The 17,374-nt window shown below is 44.2% G+C and overlaps 1 protein-coding gene across 3 annotated transcripts in view; it reads left to right on the top strand.

Annotated features, from left to right (window-relative positions):
- The window catches only part of FOXP1 (forkhead box P1), a 918,681-nt gene that overhangs the window by 833,617 nt on the left and 67,690 nt on the right, over window positions 1-17,374 (top strand). For all 3 annotated transcript variants that reach the window (XM_075321416.1, XM_075321417.1, XM_075321418.1), the window contains one exon: window positions 7,062-7,166. In XM_075321416.1, the coding sequence (XP_075177531.1) occupies window positions 7,062-7,166 (105 nt within the window). The remainder of the gene's footprint in view (window positions 1-7,061; window positions 7,167-17,374) is intronic.

Raw genomic sequence — 17,374 nt, 5'->3', positions numbered from 1 at the left:
TCCATATTAGTCCGTATACCTCTACTCTCCACATTTCTAATCCAAGGAGCTAACTTTCACCCTTTGGTATGATGATCTGGGTCATAGAATCACAGAATCATAGAATGGTAGAGTTGGAAGGGACCTCAAGGGCCATCGGATCCAACCCCCTTCGAGTGCAGAATACCCAATGGGTTCATGAGTACCCATTGGGTATTCTGAATAATATTAGCGAAACCTCCATATTAGTCAGTATACCTCTACTCTCCACATTCCTAATCCAAGGAGCTAACTTTCACCCTGGGGTTTTACGCTCCCCTCGTCCCATCGATGACTCTTCTTACCACTTGTAGTATTGTCTTTTTTTTTTTTGGTTTCTTCTTCTGTTCACCAGAACGTGAACCCTCTTAAGTGTAATTTTCCTTTTGTGTGTCTACTCAAAACTAACGTTGTGATGGGTTCTTAAAATGTAATTCCGAGACGGAGCACAATTTCCACATCACAGGTGGCGTTAATATAGGCCAGTCCCCTAGGCTCTTGTCGCCACGAGTCGTGCAGCTTGTTTAGTGTCTGCATCCATATGGCAATCTGTCCCATTCATAGGAGAACGGCTGTAAATAGCTTTGCCTCTGGGTCCTGTGGTCACTGTAGTGAAAAAGATGTTAACTCTCAGTAGCCAACAATCCAGCAGTTTGCTCCATGTGAGTTCCCATGTTTAAATTACAGTGCGCTCGGAGGAAAATGACAAATGCGTTCAGTTCTTTCTTTGTGGTTTTACTTCTTTTTTTTTTCAGCCTGGTAACAGTCGAGTAACCCAGCAGGTTCTTAGACATTCTGTTCTATGACATCTCTTTCAGGGGAAACTCGCTGCGGCAGAGACTTATCTCTGTGTTTACACAATTAAAAAAAAAAAGAATGTCGGAACAAACAGCTACTATATGTTTTTCTATAGGTGGGGTTAATCATTACCCAGTGTAAAGAAACCAAGAAAAATCTGTGTACCGGTGTGCCGAGATAGCGCGACGACCTTGAGTCTTTTACAATAATGCACTGCGTTCAAAGGTGATCCATCATTACAGACGCTTATTAGTTGTTTATCGTGGCGGTGAATGTTTGGTGATATCTCTTTATGCTTAGCGCTTTTGTGGGACAATTTTATGTTTTTGTTCTAGGGACTCTACCCTGTATGTGCTCAGTGGTGGACCTCACCTCTTTAAAGGGTTTGCTTTTGGTATATGAGCCTTTGCATTGTTGTAACTAGAGTTCGATGGGTCCTGGTGCAAAATTTGGACCTGGGCTCCCCCCCCCTTATGTTGGTCAGATGTATGTATATGTATGTATACATTTAGCTTTCTAAATCCTATAAAGACATACAAGTTGCCCCCCCCATTATGTAGTAATGTCCCCCATCCTGGGCTCCTTCTTTGTAAATATGTCCCCCATCCTGGTAAGTATGTCCCCTATCCTGGCATGTCACCTTATCTGATATGTTCCCCATTCTAGCCCACATACTGGTGTATATATAAACCCATCCTGGTAAAAATGTCCCCATCATGGTATATGTGTCACCATCCTGGTATATATCCCCATCCTGGACCCCTCCTGGTATCTACTGTCCCTTTCCTGAGGCCCACTTGGTATCTACTGTCCCCCTCCTTTTGTATACTGTCTCTCTGCTTGGCCCCTCCTGGTGTATATTGTCCCCATGCTGGGCCCCTCCTGGTATCTACTGTCGCCCTCCTGAGGCCCACTTGGTATATACTGTCCCCCCTCCTGGTATCTACTGTCCCCCTCCTGAGGCCCACTTGGTATATACTGTCCTCCTCCTGGTGTATACTGTTCCCCAGCTTGGACCCTCTTGATGTATATTGTCCCCATGCTGGGCCCCTCCTGGCCTATACCGTCCCCTTTCTGGTATCTACTGTCTCCCTCCTCATATATGTGTCCCCATCCTGGTAAATATGTTTCCGCTCGGTCTAATGCAAAAAAACAACATTGTAGTCACCGTCCCTGGCTCCCACATTGCACAGCGTCCTCCTATGTAGCCAGTGCACAGTGGGCGGCAGCTTTCATCGGTATCAGTGCTATTACAATGCATGACGCCATTGCCATGCTCTGCCCTCAGTCACTGGGATGCAGATGAAAGCTGACAGTTTCTGTTTCGCCGGCAGCGTGTATCACAGTACAGGGACCCAACAGGTCTCTGCATTGCGATGCATTTCAGCTGGATGTGCAGCCTTGGACGCACATCCAGCTGAAGCAGGGGCTGGGGCTAGCGGGCCCACTGCACCCCCAGGCCTGGTCGTGGTTGCGATCCCAGTGACAGCAATCGTTCCACTTTTGGTCTTTTGAACGATCATCTGATTGCGAGGTCTGGATCCCGACATCTTCGGCCGTCCTTGTAATACAAAAATTACTTGTATCCCCATGAACGAGGGGATGCTTATATCCAATGGCTCTCCATTTTGGCCTCCAAAAAAAAGGTCTTGAGACAGAAACATGGCTTATGGTATCCCTTTGTACTAATAAAACATATGGGCAGGGATTGTTTTCCTGAGTACACCCCGTTAAAGTGATTTCATTGGCTTTGGTAGGCAAAATTAATAAAATATAACATAATTGCTATATTTTATTAATTTTTAGCCACCAAAGCCAGGGAAACTGTTGTAATTAGTGGACAAATTGAGTCCTGTAGGTCCACGACAATGAATAGTGGACTGAGAGTTACTGCAGGTTGTAGGCTTTTCGGAAGAGGTGAGTTTTCAGGTTCCTTTTGAAACTTATCAAGGTAGGCAAGAGTCTGATATGTTGGGGTAGAGCATTCCAGAGTATGGGTGAGTCACGGGAGAAATCTTGGATGTGATTATGTGAAGAGTAGATAAGAGGGGAGAAGAAAAGGAAATCTTGTGAAGATTATGTGCAGGTAGGAACCAGGAGACTAGATGTATGGAGGAGACAGGTTGTGGATGGCTTTGTAGGTCATGATTAGGTTTTGAAATGGAGTCGTTGGCCAATGGGAAGCCAGTGACGAGATTGGCAGAGAGGAGAGGTCGGGGAGTAGCGGGGGGACAGGTGGATTAGCCGGGCAGCATAGTCTACAATAGATTATAGGGGTTCGACACTGTTAGAAGGGAGGCCACAGAGCAGGAGGTTGCAATAGTCCAGGCGGGAGACAATAAGGGCATGCACTAGTGTTTTGCAGCTTCTTGAGAAAGGAATGTATGAGTCTGAGAAATGTTTTTGAGGTTTTTTTGAGTATAGAGTTTCTATAGTCTGGACAGTAAAACATACTGCTTCTTTCATGCCCGCAAACATACCAAAACCTCTTACAGAAACCTAAAATACAGTAATGGCGGACAAGCTCTTCCTTATTGCCCTCTTGTCATAGGGACATTGACCATAAATAGACTTGCGAGCTCCAGGACTGCGTTTTTTTATTTATCCGAAAGCCCAATTTACTTCCAAGAATTAGTCATACTTTTACCAACTGTTAAAGGAACTCTTACGTTTCCTAGATCCAGAAATAAAGGAAGTGTTGATTTTCCTTTAAACGCACTCCAACACCCCAGTTTGGAGTAGTGAGGTTTCCTGAACCGTGAACGTCTGAACGATTTGACACATGTTAGATTTATCCTCAGATTTGTGAGTCAATGTCTGGCGGTGCACAGAATAGAAGCCAGCATGGTCCGGTAGGGAAATTCAATGCACAGAGGACTTATTAATACGTCATTAGATTATCATATTTGTGTTTTCTTTTTATCGTTTTTTCCAAACTTTCTTTTCTTCTGGCATCTCAAGTCTCGTCTATATTAGCACACGGCCTTAACCGAAGACTCTCTTTTTTTTTTTTTTGTTAGACGGGGTTATTGAAATCTTTCCAGAAATAATGACTTTGTGCAACACCTAGGAGTAGATTCCACCCCTCCCGGCTAAATAGGGTTCATCAGTTGATGGAGCAGTTCTGTGTGTCTGAAAAGCACGTGTTTGGGATCAAAGCATCCTATGACTTGGATCAGTGCAGCTAAATCACAACGTATCGATCGGAAGATTTCTGAAGGATTAACTCCTTGCTGTAAGCTCTCTGGTGAACTTCTAAGAAGAGCACCCAAGTTCCGTCGTTCGCCTTCACATTCAAGAACTCTCATCATCTATATTATTGTTAGTTGATCCCATGGGACCTCAGATATTGAGGAGGACGTTCCAAGACCTGATACACAAAAGCTTGGGTCGAACCTCAAAAATTTCCAGTAGTTCAGAAAATGGCTGAAAAAAATTGGCTTTTTGCATAATTAGTTGGATGTAGACCTTTTGATATTTCTTATGCTATATGTTAGCAAAAACTTTTGATAATTTAAAGTCTTTGCCCTCCTTTATCTGCTGCCATGGTAGGAAACAAGAACCAAGATGCTCATCGCAAACTAGTACTATCAGTTGAGTTTGGCAGCTCCTTAATGCCCTACATTTTCTTAAAAAATTCATATAAGTCTGTCAAAGCTAAACATGCATATTGGTTGTGTATTTAGTCCATTTGTGGGTGAAAAACTTTTATCAAAAGACATTCAAACACATTGAAGAGTCTTCTTATAATACCTTCCATAAGCCAGATGCTGTAGGCCATACGATGGCTTTGAGATTGTTCAGCCAACAGGTATCTTGGACGTCTCCCCCATATACCGGAGTGATCGCTCTGCCTAGTGCTTTTTATGGTAGACCGGCTGGAAAATATCTCTATGGTTGCAGCTTATCTCTAAAGAACAAAAGGATGGACAGTCCAAAGTCCGATCAATCCTCTGTCCAGGGCAACCATACACATTAAGCTGGTGTCACACATAACGACGACGACAACGACGTCGCTGCTACGTCACCATTTTCTGTGACGTTGCAGCGACGTCCCGTCGCTGTCGCTGTGTGTGACATCCAGCAACGACCTGGCCCCTGCTGTGAGGTCGCCGGTCGTTGCTGAATGTCCAGCTTCATTTTTTGGTCGTCACTCTCCCGCTGTGACACACACATCGCTGTGTGTGACAGCGAGAGAGCGACGAAATGAAGCGAGCAGGGAGCAGGAGCCGGCACTGGCAGCTGCGGTAAGCTGTAACCAGCGTAAACATCGGGTAACCAAGGGAAGACCTTTCCCTGGTTACCCGATGTTTACGCTGGTTACCAGCCTCCGCTCTTGCTGCCAGCGCCGGCTCCTGCACTGTGACATGTGGCTGCAGTACGCATCGGGTTAATTAACCCGATGTGTGCTGCAGGAGAGCAAGGAGCCAGCGCTAAGCGCGGCTCCCTGCTCTCTGAACTGTGACATGTAGCTGCAGCACACATCGGGTTAATTAACCCGATGTGTGCTGCAGGAGAGCAAAGAGCCAGCGCTAAGCGCGGCTCCCTGCTCTCTGAACTGTGACATGTAGCTGCAGCACACATCGGGTTAATTAACCCGATGTGTGCTGCAGGAGAGCAAGGAGCCAGCGCTAAGCGCGGCTCCCTGCTCTCTGAACTGTGACATGTAGCTGCAGCACACATCGGGTTAATTAACCCGATGTGTGCTGCAGGAGAGCAAAGAGCCAGCGCTAAGCGCGGCTCCCTGCTCTCTGAACATGTAGCACAGCGACCTTATGATCGCTGCTTCTGCTGTGTTTGACAGCTAAGCAGCGATCATAACAGCGACTTACAAGGTCGCTGTTACGTCACTGAAAATGGTGACGTAACAGCGACGTCGTTGTCGCTGTCGTTTAGTGTGACACCAGCTTTAGACTGTTGGCTGAACTCGTCAAGGTTGGTGGGTTCAGCCAACATTAGTCTAGTGTGTATAGAGTGCATTTAGACTGTCGCCCAAACCTGTTGACACCTACAGCTTCGGGCCATCAGTCTAATGTGTATGGCGGCCACTGATAGATGATTGTCCTGGGAGTTATAGGGGTCCGCTACTTTTACAATGATGGCATACACTAAGGATATGTCTTTAATGTCTGATCGGCTGGGGTCCGACATCCATATATAGGATCGGATATCAACAGACAGGGCAGCTCTGGGACTGAGCATTTCTGGCTCCTGGCACCGGGAACAGCTGATTGGTGGAGGTGCCCCAGCCCATCAGATATTGATGACCTATCCTAACTATAGGCCATCACTGTTAAAGTGGTGGATAACCTCTTTAAACATCCAGCAAATCTAATTTTGGCCTTCTGATCCCTTTGTTCTTCCTAAGCCGCTGGCAAGGGGGATCAAAAGATCTCCCACAGGAGATCTTGGCAGAGTGAGCATCCTGTGTATGGGAAAGTCGGGTAAAATCCGATCCATTGTTTGGCCATCTGCTATCTAAAGTGTATGGGTGCTTTGACTTTATTAATACATAACGTCTCCAAGAGCTGGCACATTGTGGTTGTGTAGTAGCCCGTTACTTAATGGCAAAGGCCAACAAATATTTTGATTAGGACATTGTAGGATACTTTACAACTTTAGTTGATGCATCTCTTTACCAAGTGCATTATGGACATGTTTAACTATAGACACATTGGTTCTCTTCCACTATATGATGATCCATTTCTTGGCAATATTTTACGCCACTGATTCTACTTGCAGAGATCCAATTGGTGTTGGAAGTCTTATCGGCTCCATTGGCTCTTATTGGCTTCCGGAAGGAAGAAAAAAGTGTCTGTTTAGCGCCTCTAGGTAGCTACCGATAGGTGGCGCTAAGTGGACGGTTTCCTATTCTTAAATGAGAGCTCATTTGCATAAATAATTTTAGCCAAATAAATATCTTTAATTTAAAGTGTCCGGAAGGATCAGCCCGGACTATCGTTGACGCTTTGAAGAGTTAATTCTTAGGCCTATTACTCATGCCTTAAAATGTTGTTTTCCCGCAGCGTCTAATACACAAAAGAACAACAGGTCGCCACTTGTTTTTTGCACGCAGGGTTATTATTATGAACAACACTTCATATGCATAAAGAGTTATTTTTAAAAGCCTTTGTTCCTTCTCGGTCTCGTCGGCCGTCTGGGGATTTGTATCTGTTTATTTGTTCAGAATTGAAATCAGCTTGTTGATTATCCATCACTGATTTGGATGCGTCTTTTTGTTTTAGTGCAGCTCATGAGGATTACATGCAGAATCACCCCTTATATGGACACGGCGTCTGCAAGTGGCCGGGATGTGAATGTGTTTGTGAAGATTTCCCATCCTTCTTAAAGTAAGTCTACGATCACATCTACGGCCGTCACTCAAAAACTTATTTATAAAGTGTATTTATATATTTTTTTTAGAATTTTTTTTCTTGCCTTGATCCTATTTTTTGTGCGTATCTGGGGGGTGCATTTGTTTTTTAAAAAAAATAAAAAATAATAATATATACATATATATCTCCGGATGATAGGGTGGCGATCGACAGGACCTCCTTAAACTCGGCCATGCATGTGTTTCAGCCTAATTCCCCTGAGAATAAAATTGGACATCGGCCTTTGAAATTCAACATGGCCACTTCTTCTTTCCCTGGATCTGTCGGGGGATGCCCCCTCATACAAAGAAGATATTTGGCCCCCAAAATTGTCTGGTTCATTGCACAGAGCTTGATGTTGAATGTCTTTCGACCTTATCTCCCTCCATTGGTGACAAGAGGTGTAACTTGTGTAGGGATGAGTGGACCTATTTTGGTTTGGTGCACAGACTTTACCAGTCTTTGTTCCCGGACCCCAAACCACATATGGGTCAGTGGGGACCCAAACTTTGGTGCTGTTAAATGGTTGTAGTAAAGGCTAGTGGGCTCCAAATGGGAACAAAACGGGGGTAAGAGCAGGATAATTACCCTGTATTTCCCCTGAGAATAAAATTGGACATTGAGCTTTGTCCTCTCCTTCTTTCTCTGGATCTGTTGGGGGATGCCCCCCATACATATAAGATATTTGGACACCAAATTTGTCTAGTTCATTGCTCAGAACTTGATATTGAATATCTTTCGACCTTATCTCTCTCCAATTGTGACAAGATGCGTAACTTGATTCTCTGGGTAGGGATGAGCAAACCCAATTTAGTTTGGCACCTAAATTTGAACAGAACCGCCTATAAGTCAATAGGGACCCAAACTTTGGTGGTGTAAAACTGTTGTAGTAAGGTCTGGGTGCTGCCAATGGAAACAAAATGGGAGTAAGAGCAGGACAATTACCCTGCAAACAACTGTGGATAAGGAATAAAAAATAAATTATGTGGGGTCTCGCCTATTTTTGATAAGCAGCAAGGTAAAACAGATAGCTGGAGGCTGGTATTTTTAGGCTGGTAAAGTCCATGGTTATTGGGACCTTCTCAGCCTAAAAATAGCAGACCACAGCTTCTCCAGAGGTGGTACATCACATTAGATGCAGCAATTCTGGTGCTTTACCCGGCTCTAAGTAATATTTTTGAGGTTGATGTCAGCTGTGAATTGACAGCTGGCATCACGCTCAGGGGTTAGTAATGGGGAGGCGTCTATCAGACACCCCCATTACTAACCCAGTAAATGTGGAGCTTAAAAACACACACACAGAAGAAAAAGATAGGGAAGACGTTCGAGTGTGGCGCTCCCAATGGTATGGGCGAGGATCCAAAAGCAAATGGATGACAATAAGTGTGATTTATTATAGCTTAAAAAGTGATACAATGCGTTTCGGCATAAAAATGCCTTCATCGGGTATCAATAAGTGAAAACATAATAGGCAAAAGTATATCCTCCTTCACACAGTGTCACTCTCCACAAGGAGAGACGTTAGTCCTTAGAACCCAGTCAGAGAACTCTCACAGAGCCAAATTAGACCCCTTGCTTTGCACTAAGGAGGGGGAACATTTGGAAACCTGTGTCTGCAAATAAGGATTCTTGTTTGGCTTTTATCCTAAGTCATTTGGCAAGGCTCGTTTAGTGGGTAGACCTTGACTTTTAGAATTCCAGTAGGTGACATTTAATTTTAGCCCTTTTCAATAAGTAATTTTTTACTCCACCTCCAGATGAACTTTTTGTAATTCTGCCTCTAGTGGACAGGAATTTGGATCAAAACTAGTAGTTAAAGCAGGGGTCCCCAACTCCAGTCCTCAAGGGCCAACAACAGTGCATGTTTTCAGGTTTTCCTTAGTATTGCACAGGTGATAATTTAACCACCTGCACAGGTGATCATTCCAACACCCATGCAATGCTAAGGAAATCCTAAAAACATGCACTGTTGGTGGCCCTGAGGACTGGAGTTGGGGAACTCTGAGTTAAAGGGAACCTGTGACCAGATTTGGCAACTATAAGCTGTAGCCACCACCACTGAGCTCTTATATACAGCATTCAAGAATACTGTATATAAGAGCCAAGGCCGAGCTGTATAGCGTAAAAAACACTTTTCTAATAGTCACCTAGGGGGTGGTCCGGTTCATTCTGTGCTTTACAGTCTGGTGCCTCCTCTCTCCGGTCCGGCACCTTATCTTTGCTGTGATCTCCGTCCTCCGTCTACCCAGCTCAGTGTGGATAGAAGTCCGCGCTGTATAGTGTAAAAACACTTTTCTAATACTCACCTAAGGGGCTGTCTGGTACTACTCTACGGTCCGGCACCTCATCTCTCCAGTTTATCATGTCCTCTCTGCTGCGATCTTCATCCTCCTTCTACTCAGCCCAGTGTGGTTGACGCATCCACATCATCCACACAGGCCGACACTGCACAGGTGCACTTCAATCTGCTCTGGTGAAGGAAGTTCAAAGTACCGTAATGCGCAGGTGCAAAAAAAGCTTAAAGGCCACCCACGCATGCGCACTGCAATACTTTGATCTGCCCTGTGCAGGGCAAATCAAACTGCGCCTGTGCAGGACCACAATGCTGGCTAGTGTGGATGACGTAGGATGCAGTCATGCACACGGGCCTCAGAAGGAGGACGGCGATCGCCGTAGAGAGGAGGCGCCGGACCGGAGAGCAGCAACTCCCATCGGACCGCGCCCTTAGGTGTGTAATGCGCTGGCGCGAAGAAAGGTTAAAGAGGGCAATGGACCAGAGAGAGGAGGCGCCAGATCGGAGAGCAGCGACACCTATCGGACCAGACTGCCCTTTAGGGGAGTATTAGAAAAGTGTTTTTCACGCCATACAGTGTGGCCTTCTATCCACACTGGGCTGGCTAAAAGGAGGATGGAGATCACAGTAGAGAGGAGGTGCCGGACCGGAGAGAGGGGGTGCCTGACTGGAGAGCAGCGACACCATTCGGACCAGACTGCCCTTTAGGTGAGTATTAGAAAAGTGTTTCTTACGTTATTCTGGAATGCTGTATATAGGAGCTCACTGGTGGTGGCTGCAGCTTATAGTCACCAAATCTGATGACCGGTTCCCTTTAATTGTTCCTGTTTGTTGATAGTTACCCATCGAGCTTTTCTCAATCTTTTTAAATGATATTTTGATCTATTAAGTTCCAAGCCGTTTCCAGCTGGGGAACACAAAGGGTTAAGAATTTGTGTTGTTTGATGTCAAATTCTGCACATTAGAACTGTTTATTTTGTGGGTGTATTCTTGTTTTCCAAAGAATGAGGAAGTGCTAATTACAAAGAACATAAGCGTACAGATGGCTTTCACCTAGCTCGGGATTAACTGAACTTTTCCCCTCCTTCGCGTGGTTTTTTTTTGCTTTTTTTTTGCCTTTTTTTTTTGCTTTTAAGACAAGATGCAAATTGATCAATCTGTCCTCTAACAAAAATAATCCTAATAACATTTCATATATTTTTGCAAAGATAGTGTAGCCCATGAGAAGGGTAACGGGTAAGAGCACTCGAATGTTTTCACAAGTGTTTTTATCGTGGTAACATCTTGCTTACTTTAGTTGCTTGCCTAAAACTACTTGGAACATGTTAAGAAAACATTTCAAAAAGGTTCCTACAAAGAGGCTTTTGTTTAGCACTAACTGTGAGGCTGTGCAGCTCACAAAGGTGTTAACTTTCAGCCCCTTAAGCACTTCCACATGAAATTCCAAGATCGATGTTTGTGGTTTTGGAAAAACAAAGTGTATGTTAAAGGAACCAGGTATAGGCTGGTACACGCTCAAGTAGCGCGGAAATTGTATGTTGTTCCATACACATCAATTATGAACATTTGCATGTGAGTCATCTTTTTTTCTTTAAAATTACAAAAAAAAAAATGATTTCAATATATTTTGCTTTGTACTGAATTTACTATTCATTTTTGGGGTGCATCCATCAATTTAAAGAGAGTCTGTCTGCACGAAAAGACTGTGCAAACCAAGCACAGGTGCTCAGTCCACCCTTGGCCAAACAGTTTGGTGTATCTTCCCATCTACTAGTTTTGCCCCCCTCTTTTTTTAACTTTACGGGAGCTAGGGGAGGGCAAATATGGATGGAAAATACCGTATTTTTCAGATTATAAGATGCGCTCTTCTTCTCAAAAATTTGGGAGGAAAATGAGGGGTGCGTCTTATAAGTTGAACATGGGTTACCGGGGGCTTCTGGAGAGGAGTAACAGGAGGACGGGGCAATGCTGTGTGCTGGGCTGTGGGCTCTGCTGCGCTGCTAGCGGTGAGGGAGGGGACGACATCCTTCAAATAATACCGCCCGGTGTCAATGCGTGTGCAGATGGAGCTCTCGATTCAAGATCTCACCTGCACAAGCGCCGCTTCCGGTCCAGACGTAAGGAAAATGGCACCTGGAGGTGGCGCGTGCGCAGATGAGATTTAAGGCCGCTTTACACGCTGCGATATCGTGACCGATATTGCTAGCGTGGGTACCCGCCCCCATCGGTTGTGCAACACGGGCAAATCGCTGCCCGTGGCGCACAACATCGTGCGGACCCGTCACACTACTTACCTGCCCTGCGACGTCGCTGTGACCGGTGAACCGCCTCCTTTCTAAGGGGGTGGTTCGTTCAGCGTCACAGCAACGTCACAGCAGCGTCACTGAACCGCCGCCCAATAGAAGCGGAGGGGCGGAGATGAGTGGGACGAACATCCCGCCCACCTCCTTCCTTCCGCATTGCGGGCAGGCTGCAGGTAAGGAGAGGTTCCTCGTTCCTGCGGCGTCACACGGAGCGATGTGTGCTGCCGCAGGAACGACTAACTACATTGTTACTGCTGCAGCAACGATATTCGAGAATGGACCCCCATGTCACCGATGAGCGATTTTGCACGTTTTTGCGACGATGCAAAATCACTCATAGGTGTCTCACGCAACGGCATCACTAAAGCGACCGGATGTGCGTCACAAATTCCGTGACCCCAACGAGATCGCTTGAACGATGTCGCATCGTGTAAAGCGGCCTTTAGACTTGTGATTGAGCCGATAGCTCAATCTGCGCACGCGCCGACTTCGGGCACTATTTCTTTGAAAACTGCACTGCCAACATTCAGAAACCTCACCGCCCTCAGCGCAGCATAACCTCTCAGCGCCACCATCCGCAGCGAGTATCAGAGACACCCACTGCACCAACGGCAGCATTGCTCTACTTCAGCATCGCCCCTACCTTCTCCGACCATGCTCCACCATTGCTGCCACCCCCCTTCCAGTAAGACACTACCGGATTATAAGACAGACCTCACTTTTTTTCCATTTTTTCCCTGTAAATTTGGGGTGTGTCTTAGAAGCCAGTGTGTCTTATAAAACGAAAAATACGGTAAGTAGTTGGGAAGGTTGAGCTAGTTGGACCTAGGTCTTTTTTTTAACCTATGTTACTATGTAAAGGTGCACCGCAGGGGCTGATACAGTATATCATTGGTGCAACCTGTGCAGCCGCACAGGGCCCAAGAACTAAGGGTGCCCATTACTACCTCCAAAGCAGGTGGAATTGTGCATTTTGATGAGTTATGCGACTAAAAAGAGCCCCATATATTGCTCTTGTACAGCGGCGCTTTTCTGTCTGTGTCCGCCAGTGCTGCACTGAAATGCAGTGCACTTGAGTGTATGTGCTTGTTTGGAACAGTTATTTTCTGCTTACACAAGTTTTAAAAAAAATTTTAGCCCTCACTCTGTTACTTTGTTTAGTTTTCATCTGTATTGATCAGAATACGGCTCATATCTCGCTAATGCTGGTTTCACACAAACTCAATATTGGTGCATTTTTGGTACGCCTATTATATCTCATAACAACTGTGGGCTAATGGCTAGTGATGAGCGAGCACTACCATGCTTGGATGTCTGATGCTCGAAATGAGCAGGTCGGATGCTTGGGCGGGCGCGACTCGCGTACCGAGTATAATAGAAGTCAATGGGAAACTCAAGCATTTTCCGGATGATCTTTCAGAAAAATGCTTGAGTTTCCCATTGTCTTTCATTATACTCTGTTCGCAAGTCGCACCTGTCTGAGTTTCCAACCTGCTTGTTTTGCGTACCAAGCACCCAAGCATGGTAGTGCTCACTCATCTCTAATATTGACCCTAAGACTGGAGTTGCAGTTGTGTATGACTCGCGTGAGAATCGTATCTGTTCTGTTCTGATCTGATTGCCCAGACTGGCTGGCAGCTCTCCTAACAGGAGCATGTCCACTTCATGTCAGGAGAGCCGCTGTCCGGTCGATGCGATGCAATCCTCGAGCGAGTGACACACAAGTGATGCCAGCCTAACTGATTGGGTACGGCACTGACTTCACATTGATAGTGCAGCAGCTAGTGAGCTCGCCCGCTCAGAGCGGGCTGTTCCGTTTACCAAGGCAGAGCCACTGAATGGCTGCCGCACTATCAATGGGTCATCTGTGCTACACCAATACCAGATACCAGAAGCAGTAGTGGACCCGGGGACTATAAATGCCTGGGAACCAAACTTTTTTTGAAAAGAGACTCAATCCTTTTTTTATAGCCTCCTTGTTTGTGGATCCACTATTGACATAAGTTATTATTATTTATTCCACGGCACTTTACAAGTGAAAAGGGTATATAAAAAAAACAAGTGCAATAATCATGAACAATACAATGCACAGACTGGTACAGGAGGAGAGAGGACCCTGCCCGCGAGGGCTCACAGTCTACAGGGGATGGGTGAGGATACAGTAGGGGAGAGCAGAGCTGGTTGTGTGGTGGTATAGTGGACTGAGGGTTACTGCAGATTGTAGACTTTTCAGAAGAGGTGGGTCTTCAATCCATGTTCCTTTTGAAGGTTTCCATGACAGGTGAGAGTCTGATGTTGTGGTAGAGCATTACAGAGTACAGGGTAGGCGTGGGAGAAATCTTGGATGCAATTGTGGGGAGAGGAGATAAGAGGGGTGGAGAGGAGTAGATCTTGTGAAGATCAGAGGTTGCAAGCAGATAAGTACTGGAAGACTATATCACAGATGTATAGAGGAGACAGGTTGTGGATGGCTTTGTATGTCATGAATAGTGTTTTCATCTGGAGTCTCTGGGCAATGGGAAGCCAATGAAGGGTTTGGCAGAAAGGAGAGGTCGGGCAATAGCGAGTGGAGAGGTGGATTAATCAGACAGCAAAGTTTAGGATAGATTGGAGGGGTGCGAGAGTGTTAGAAGAGAGGTCACAGAGTAGGAAGTTGCAGCAGTCGAGGCGGGAGATGATGAAGGCATGTACTAGTGTTGTTGAAGCTTCTTGGTTAAGTAAAAACCACATCAAAAACTGCACGTGATGCCATAAATGGTTGTATTTCTCATGACGTGATTGGACATTGTTGGCCAAGAAGGAATCCCACCCATTATAGGTTTCTCCAATGGGTGGCACTAGACAACCAGCTTTCTTTCTTCTAAATTTGCATACCCTTTTCCTAGTGACCATTGTCTGTCTTATAAGTCTCCGAATATCAACAGAAATTTGTACCCTCTTGACCTATCGGAAAGTGTATTGTACATAAATGTGATTTTAAGGCTGCAACGCTCCGCAAAGGTTTTACATTATATGGCACCCAGAGAAGTCTAATGCCTCATTTGTTGGATCAAAGGTTTGTTTTATTTTTTCCATCAGCATAAAAAAATTAAATGATATCCTGCCCCATCGATTGCCGTATTGTAGGGTAGAACATCTCCGTATTTTCCATACGGTTATGGAGAAGTATGGAACCATAGGACTTTGTGTAGTTCACCTCAATAATGACTCCTCTCACCCAGAAACGTACTACTTGACTATATTTAAAGTATCAGTTTTGCAACAGGTTTTTAATTATTTTTTTTGAGCATTTGTATAGAATTACAGTCTAGCATTTCCGATAACTCATGACCTAATGAAGACCCTCTGCATCTCCAGATCTTTGTCTCCTGTGACCTGTTCAGTTGGAGACCTTGTAGGACACACAGGTCATTTTGGCCTAAATACGACACTGCCCTCTAGTGCTTCCTAGAATAGATGATTGTGCCGGATCATGTCCAGCTCTGGGGATTAACCATTGAGAGTTCAGGAGGCCAAGCCTGTAGTTTCGTCATTCTGAGAGGAAAGTGCTTTACGCTCCGAGTCATGTATTGTTCCTCTTTGCTCCACATACGTGGGCATTAAAAAAAAAAAAAAATCACTCCATCTTCCCGAGGTTACTGGGCACGTTAATATTTCCGGAGCGTAATTAGAAAGTATTACTTGGAAGACAAGGATCATCTTCAATTCACACTTTTATTGACACCAGTGACCATATTACTGCTATGTCTAAATGCTGAAATTTATTGTTGGCTGTAGTGTCACAAAAGTCTGAGACAGCGATTTCTCTATTCAATAAAAGTAGTTAAAAACCTTTTAGAAAATCCATAATTTTGATTGCTGGTACTTCATAAATGTATAAATGATACTTTTTAGCTGTCTCTTTAGGGAAAAATGAGTTTTATCACCTGCAGTACCTGGGTTAATGAAATTGTGTGTTGGAGTTTAGCCAAGGAGAAAGAGATGAGATCATTCAAAGGCATTGATACTGGCAACAGGTCCAGGGGACGGCTCGGCTTTGGAATTGTTTAATTTTTTTTTTTTGTACAATGCATGTTGTCCTTTTCTTTTTACAATATTTTATCTTTAGCTTCGGACTCTGTTTTTGGTTCTCGCATTATCTTTGTACCTTTTACTTCTCGCTTTACCTTTCTACGTTTTGCTTCTCGCTTTACCTTTCTACGTTTTGCTTCTCGCTTTACCTTTCTACGTTTTGCTTCTCGCTTTATCTTTCTACCTTTTTGCTTCTCGCTTTACCTTTCTACTTTTTTTCTTCTTGCTTTATCTTTCTACCTTTTTGCTTCTCGCTTTACCTTTCTACGTTTTGCTTCTCGCTTTATCTTTCTACCTTTTTGCGTCTCGCTTTATCTTTCTATCTTTTGCTTTCTTTCGACCTTTTTCTTCTCGCTTTAACCTTTCTACCTTTTGCTTCTTGTTTTAACTTTCTACCTTTTTGCTGCTTGTTTCACCTTTCTATATTTTGCTTTTCGCTTTAGCGTTCTACGTTTTGCTTCTCGCTTTACCTTTATCTTCTCGCCTTAACTTTCTACCTTTGCTTTTTGCTTTAATTTTTTACTTCTTGCTTCTCACTTTACCTTTCTAACTTTTCCTTCTCGCTTCACCTTTCTACCGTTTTGCTTATTGCTTTACCTTTCTACCTTTCCTTCTCGCTTCACCTTTCCTTCTCGCTTCACCTTTCTGCTTATTGCTTCTCGTTTCACCTTTCTGCTTTTTGCTTCTCGCTTTACCTTTCTACATTTTTGCGTCTTTATTTACCTTTCTACCTTTTCTTTCTCGCTTCACCTTTCTACCTTTTTGCCTCTTGCTTTACCTTTCTACCTTTTCCTTCTCACTTTACCTTTCTACGTTTTGCTTGTCACTTTACCTTTCTTCATTTTGCTTCACACTTTACCTGACTTCCTTTTTGCTTCTCGTTTTACCTTTCTTCCTTTTGCTTCTTGCTTCACCATTCTACTTTTTTGCTTCTTGCTTTACCTTTCTACATATATGCTTCGCACTTTACCTTTCTTCCTTTTTGCTTCTCGCTTTACCTTTCTAAAGTTGTGCTTCTCACTTTGCCTTTCTACTTTTTTCCTTATCGCTTTACCTTTCTACCTTTTCCTTATCGCTTTAAATTCCTACCTTTTTGCTTTACCTTCCTACCTTTTTGCTTTTTGCTTTACCTTTCTACCTTTTTGCTTTTTGCTTTACCTTTCTACCTTTTCCTTATTGCTTTACCTTTCTACCTTTTTGCTTTTCGCTTTACCTTCCTACCTTTTTGCTTTACCTTTCTACCTTTTTGCTTTTCGCTTTACCTTTCTACCTTTTCCTTCTTGCTTTACCTTTCTACCTTTTTGCTTCTCGCTTTACCTTTCTTCCTTTTGCTTCTTGCCTTAACTTATCACCTTTTACTTCTTGCTTTAACTTTCTACCTCTTTCTTCTCGCTTTGACTTTCCTCTTTTTACTCCTCGCCTTTAACTTTCTACCTTCTTCTTTTTTTTGTTTTGTTTAATTTGCTCCCAACCCAATGACCTTCTAAAAGAAAAATTGTGCCAAAATAAACATTTAA

The sequence above is a fragment of the Anomaloglossus baeobatrachus genome, chromosome 8 (assembly GCF_048569485.1).
Source record: "Anomaloglossus baeobatrachus isolate aAnoBae1 chromosome 8, aAnoBae1.hap1, whole genome shotgun sequence".
NCBI classification, from domain to species: Eukaryota; Metazoa; Chordata; class Amphibia; order Anura; family Aromobatidae; genus Anomaloglossus; species Anomaloglossus baeobatrachus.
This window is presented reverse-complemented; position numbering and strand designations above follow the sequence as displayed.